The 6,342-nt window shown below is 29.8% G+C and overlaps 1 protein-coding gene across 1 annotated transcript; it reads left to right on the forward strand.

The window, feature by feature from the left end:
* Positions 1-456, forward strand: LOC25497651 (uncharacterized). Its single transcript, XM_024769450.2, has one exon. The coding sequence runs from the start codon at positions 97-99 to the stop codon at positions 238-240; it is 144 nt and encodes a 47-aa protein (XP_024625218.1). The 5' UTR covers positions 1-96; the 3' UTR covers positions 241-456.
* The last annotated feature ends 5,886 nt before the right edge of the window (positions 457-6,342 follow it).

Consider the following 6,342-nt stretch of genomic DNA (forward strand, 5'->3'; position numbering starts at 1 on the left):
GGAGTTCCAACTTTTCAACAATATTCAACACTCACACACAAAAGGAGAATACAAAAAAGAGTTTGAAGTCTTTTCTTTTTGGTATAATATTCAAAGATGAGGAGTAGTAGTGATTCAAATATGAGAGGTTCAAAGAAGAAGGTGTCATCCAAAAAGCTAGGAGGCTATCTCAAAGAGCAAAAGGGAAGATTATACATAATTAGAAGATGTGTTGTTATGCTTCTTTGTTGGCATGACTAAATCATTGTTGATAGAGCAAATGCACTCAAAGATCCTCATGAGCATGTTCAAGCTTATGATGATGATGATGAGAAATTAAGGGCTATGCATTTTGCTTTGTCATTCCCTTTTGTAAATAGCATAGAAAGAAATGTTTGAGACAATTTTCCTTCACATCATGCCTCAATAGTTGATGTACGGTTTCTTAGTTTAAATCAATTAAAGTTTGTTAGACAATTTTGTTTGTACTTTTTTTTTCAATAGGAATGAACTTGCCATTATCAAGTTTACAACACTGACTCACACCAAGCATTTGCACAAAACTTCCTTGGTTATCTTGTTTTTACTTTTTGAATGGTTTGGTTATTTATGTGTATAAGAAGATTGAACGCTCGTTAAGAACGACTGTCTAATATGCACAAATAAATTAGTTTTGTAATATGTATAAATTTAGTTTCTACCATTAGATCAATAAGTCACTTCGCATCATACCAACATTTGGATTGGAGTAGGTCAGCCTCGAATCAAATTCTAATAATAAAACTTATTGATCCAATAGTAAAAATAAGTATGATAGTGAAAACTTGTTTCACCTGTGGACCACAAAATTAACCATTAAGAAATAATTTTTTTTATCGATAAAGATCAAACTCGGTAACTCTAGATTTACATACACATAATTAACCATTTGTGCTAGCATTCAAAATTTGCTAATGATAATATTCTACAGTTTTTTGAATAAGCTAAGGTTAAATTTCAGATTTGTTGTGATGTAGTAAAAAAGCTGAAAAAAGTCAAAGAATTGAAAATTTGTTCACGATTAGATTGAGGAGAATGTTACCTTTAAAGGGTTAAAGTGAAAGTTAAAAATGAAAAGCAAATATGCATAAGGCCTATATGTATAAACCTACAAAAGGACACAAATGGGTGCTTATGAGCTCACAAGTAAGTCGTGTCTTTTACTACGTATAGGCTTTCTGTGTTGAGGTCTTGTCAACTCAAAATTTCATTATATTGCATTTGAAAAAAGTTTTATGAATCACATGTGTGTGCCCCCAATGATATGACCCTTACTTCCCATTTTTTTCCATTGTTTCTTGCACACATGGTTTGTATGTCTTACTCTCTCTCTCTCTTTTTTTCTTTTGCACTTCTTTGATTTGTTGCCTTCACTGTTACATAAGAACTCCATGTTGTTTATAATTTTTTTGTTTTTCATTTTAGTAATTTAGATTTTTTACTATTAGTTCTATATTGCTTTTTATTGGCAATCAATGGAAAATAAACTAAACAGTCCAAACAACAAGTATCTAACATCAAAATATGAAATCGTATCTTGAAGATCATCCAAAGCATTATACCATTTGTTTTTGACATTTTCATTTTTCTAGTATCAGAGGTTGTTGACCTTCTACATAGAGTTCAAAATGTCATGCATAGTAATGTCATTTCTCCCAGATCTATGAATGTTGTGTTTACGAGGATTAGTTTTGCCATCCAAAAAGACCTAACGATGCAACTTATTTCCCGTATGCCTTCTATTCAAGTGTAAATAATAGTTTATAGTAAGTATACAAGTATCTAACTTACAACAAATCTAGTAACATACTTGTAAAAAAAATCATATAATAATCCAAAGCACAAATAATCAATAAAAATAATGAACAAAACAAGAATAAACATAATAATATCAAAGTGCATGGACCAATATAAAAAAGTGCTGAAGTGCGGGGGCTAATACCAAAACATTGGAATATTTTAATTTTGAAAATTTTGTCTTTTAGTGTGCCATGTGGTGTGAAATGATTGGTCCACGTGGCACACCTAGGGATGTAAATGGATATCCATGAATGCGGATAGTGTGATATCCGTGTCTGCTCCGTTAGATAAATATGAAATCCGTACCCTATCCATATACGTGCGGATATCCATTTAGCGGGTAATCCGCGGGTTTATACAAATATCCATGGATAACATTTATACAAATAAAATAAAATAATTGTTTAAGTTTTTTTAGCTAAAATTTAGAAACAAGGTTCTTCACAGGCATTTTCTTTTCATTTTAGCAAAACATAATATTCATACATTACAATAACAAAAAAGATCATTGACTCAAAAAATACATAAATAAAGTCTCTTACATTTAATAAAAATAAAGTTATTTGATTTAACAAAAACATAAGTAAAGCTCATCATATTCAACATAAACAAAGGTTTTGTCCTGTTAAAAAAAAACAAAGGTTTTGCTTCAACAATCCCAACCACTTTCAATTCCTTTTAAAAGAGCGTAATAACTGATAACACTCACAATACCTAGGTGTTTTTTTTAGGAAGTTGAATGATATTGAGGTTATTTATGTAATTTACTCGATTTAATAGCGGGTATGGATATCCGCGGGTGTGAATACCATTAAATCCGCATCTGTATCCATTAATTAGTGGATAGTTAAAAAATTCGTTTATTTTATCAATGGATTTCCATTAAGGTATCCGTTCCGTGCCCATGGCGGATATCCACGGGCACACCATTAGTTTTTGCCATCCCTAGGCACACCATTAGTTTTTGTTTTTTTTTTTAACTTGAACTTAACAGAAAGATCAAATCCAAAATTTTACAAAGTGCAGGGACCAATACCAAACAAAAAAAAAGTGTAGGGACCAATACCAAAATCCGATGAAAGTGGAGGGACGAATGACATATCAAAGCCTATTTTTTCCTTCTGCTTCTCAATTTTCAATTCCTTTTCATCTATAACATCATTATCAACTAAAAACAATCTACAAATTTTGTCACTAGATTTTGATGACTGATAAAGGTAAAAAAAAATAGGAAGAACGGAAGAAGAAGAATCAATGAGGAAGAAGGGCTGCAATTAGGGGATAAGAAAGGATGAAGAATCCCATTTTTTCTTAATGCATCCCCTTTATGTAATCAAGTGATTTTGCAAAGTAACATCGCCGCGTGTATAAAGTTAAAGTTTATTGAAAAAAAGTAATCATAAGGGTTCTAAAGAGTAAACTTAGGAGGACTTTAGTAGACCAAAATAAAACTTTTATGATTTATTAGACCAAAATAAATAAATAAATAAGTTAAAGGATCGTGTGTTCAATTAAGTCTTTAATAAACATTTATATAAAAGTGATATCGTTCAATTTAAAATTTGAAATAATTCCAAATAAATATATTAATAATTTATTACTCTAAAATAATTGACATAAAACGTAATGTAAACTTTCAAAAATTAACAAAAATATTTGGCTTAAATAAGTAAAAAGATCCATGTAAGTTAGTGTGTTTTTGGTTTTAGTCCCTATGTCTTTTTATTGTTGCGAAACGATCCTTGTATCTTCTTAACTTTTTGAAATTGGTCCATAACATCAACTTCCGTTACAAAAAAAGTTGCCCACACATGTCACTTGATGAGATGGTATATGGTGTTAGTAGAGCGACTAAAATAAAAAACACAAATTTACACAGGGATAAAATTAAAAAACATAATCATCAAAGTTTGAAATTTAAAACCACTTTCTTCCTCACTATGTTCTCTCTCTTCTTCATTTCTGTCATGCCCACCGTCTCATAGCTTGCGCCGTAACACTAAAAACTCATTTCCTTCAACAATGTATATATTGGACAAGTTATTTGCCCCAAGTGTTGATCCTGTGATGGTGACCAAACTATTCTTTAGCTGGATCTCCCTCCCTCCTTCTCACACGCATAGGCTGCGCGCACAAATACAATATATGGAAGGATTACATAATCCATGTATACCATTGTCAATTATATAATCACATTAATTTGATTATTTTTCCTAGAAAGAAAACTAGTAATGATTCATGGTAGCAAAGAAAATTGAGAATTGATTAGATTAAATGATGGTAAGTAGAGAATGCTTCCAGTCTACAATGCCTTTAGATGATGATGCCATTGTTAAGGTAATTTATAAAGCAAGTCTGAGTCATTTTGTTATTATATTGGGACCATATTTCAATCTGAAATACTTGAAGCTCATTCATTTTGTCAATCACACCCAAACACCATTTTGTTAATATATAATGAAAACGAGTTTGCATTCAAGCATGAAGTCACAATTAAATGGCAAGGACTGTTAGGAAATAAATTGTTGTTTGCTGAGAAGTTTGAGAACCTAGCAGACTGAAACATACAGAACCTGATATTTAGAAACTAACAAATGCTTAGTTAGATGCATTTGTTGCAGCAGAAGGCACTAGTGTCGTATTTTATTTGCTTTGTTTTTGGTGGTGTTTTCTTTTTCTTTTTTAATTTTTGGTTTGATTCTTCTTCTGAAAATCTCGTTATTATGTACGTGTCTTCATCGAGACGAACATCCTCATAATTTTTTTTGCAACCACATATTAACAACTCATTTGATGATGATTGACAAATGGACTGAGAAGACATTGTTGAAGAAAATGGATTTTTGGTGTTAGGGCGCAAGCTATGAGAGGGTGGGCATGGCAGAAATAAAGAAGAGAGAAAGAACATAATGAGGAACAAGGTGGAAAGAATATGTTTTAAATTTTAAATTTTGATGATTATGTTTTTTAATTTCGTCCCTATGTAAATTTGCATTTTTTGTTTTAGTCCCTCTACTAACCAGTTGCCAATTCATCAAGTGCCATATATTGGTCCGTTAACCAACAATTTTTTTTTTTACGGAAACAACTGGATGTCAAAAGGTTAAGTAAATACAAGGGTTGTTTCACAATGAAAAAAGATACATGGACTAAAACAAAAAATGCACAAACTTACGAGGACGTTTTTCTTATTTAAACCAAAATATTACTAATATCACTTACAGTCAAACTCAGATATATTTATAGAGTCAAACTATCATTTTTACTAAAACCACAATTGATAAAAATGGTTAGTTTTAATATTTTTCAACTTTATATGAAACACACACTTTTGATAAGACATACCAATTTAACTTTTCTTTTCTGTTTGTACAAATTCAAGCAGCTTTGATGGACACCAAATAACACATGGTTCTGCAGTGGAAGAGAAGGGAAATAAAAGCATCTCATATGAACTTTATTAAAAACATTAAAACTTTTGCACTCGTGTGAATCATCATGAGATTCAAACATTGTTTCGTTTCATTCTTTGCTTTACATTTTTAATACGAGGAAGAAAAATGTAAAATTTGATTGTTTTAAATTAAGAATTCATGTATTCATTTTTAAATTTAAGAGTGTTTTTAGGTGAGATAATTGATACATTTTAAAGAATTTTGGATCTAGATAATTTAAATGATTCAATTAAATTGTCTTAATTTTAATATTTTTTTTTTGGATGGAATAATAATATATTTTATCATCATCATTTTTGGACAGCTTTTATATATTTTATTTTTTTGGGCCAAATTTGAAAATTGAAAGTAGGGGTCATTTTGAAAATTTTGAAAATTTGAGGGGGTAATTTTGTATTTTTTTTAAAGTTAGGGGTCAATTTTGCAATAATTTGGAAATTTATTGGGGTCAATTTGAAAAATTTGGAAAGTATGAGGACCAAAATACCAAATTTGAAATTATTAAATTTTAGGTGTCATTTGAAATTCTCTAAATTTAACAAAATACTTCATAAATTTCTATCATTTTAAAAATTATCTAAATTACATTCAAACAATGAAATTCAGCTAAAAATATTTGTATTACGACAAAATATTATATTACCTCAAAACATTCCCTCATTTGTTTCACTGAGATGAACGAGTCACTTCAAATATAATAGGATGTTTTGAATTTAAATTAAACTTTAAAATGCAGTAGGGTTAATATACTCTTTTTTTTGAGCAAGGGGTTAATATACTCTTAAAATAGAACTTTGTTGTCAATTGTAATACTTGATTCGAAAAAATAATTTCAACTCTTTTGTGTGGAGAATTCTCAAAAATTATAGTTGAACCTAATTCAATCTTACAAAATCGATTTATGATATGATAATTGTTTTTGTTTATAAACCTATGTATTTTTACGATATCTCTCGTCCCATGTGAGACTTTTTAACAAGCATAAGCATATAAAAAATGTATTCATTTTAAATTTCATCAGCTCAAATTAAATTTATTTTGTCTACAAGAATTTTATGCAGAAGTTCTA

Source organism: Medicago truncatula, chromosome 7 (genome assembly GCF_003473485.1).
Source record: "Medicago truncatula cultivar Jemalong A17 chromosome 7, MtrunA17r5.0-ANR, whole genome shotgun sequence".
In the NCBI taxonomy this organism is placed as follows: Eukaryota; Viridiplantae; Streptophyta; class Magnoliopsida; order Fabales; family Fabaceae; genus Medicago; species Medicago truncatula.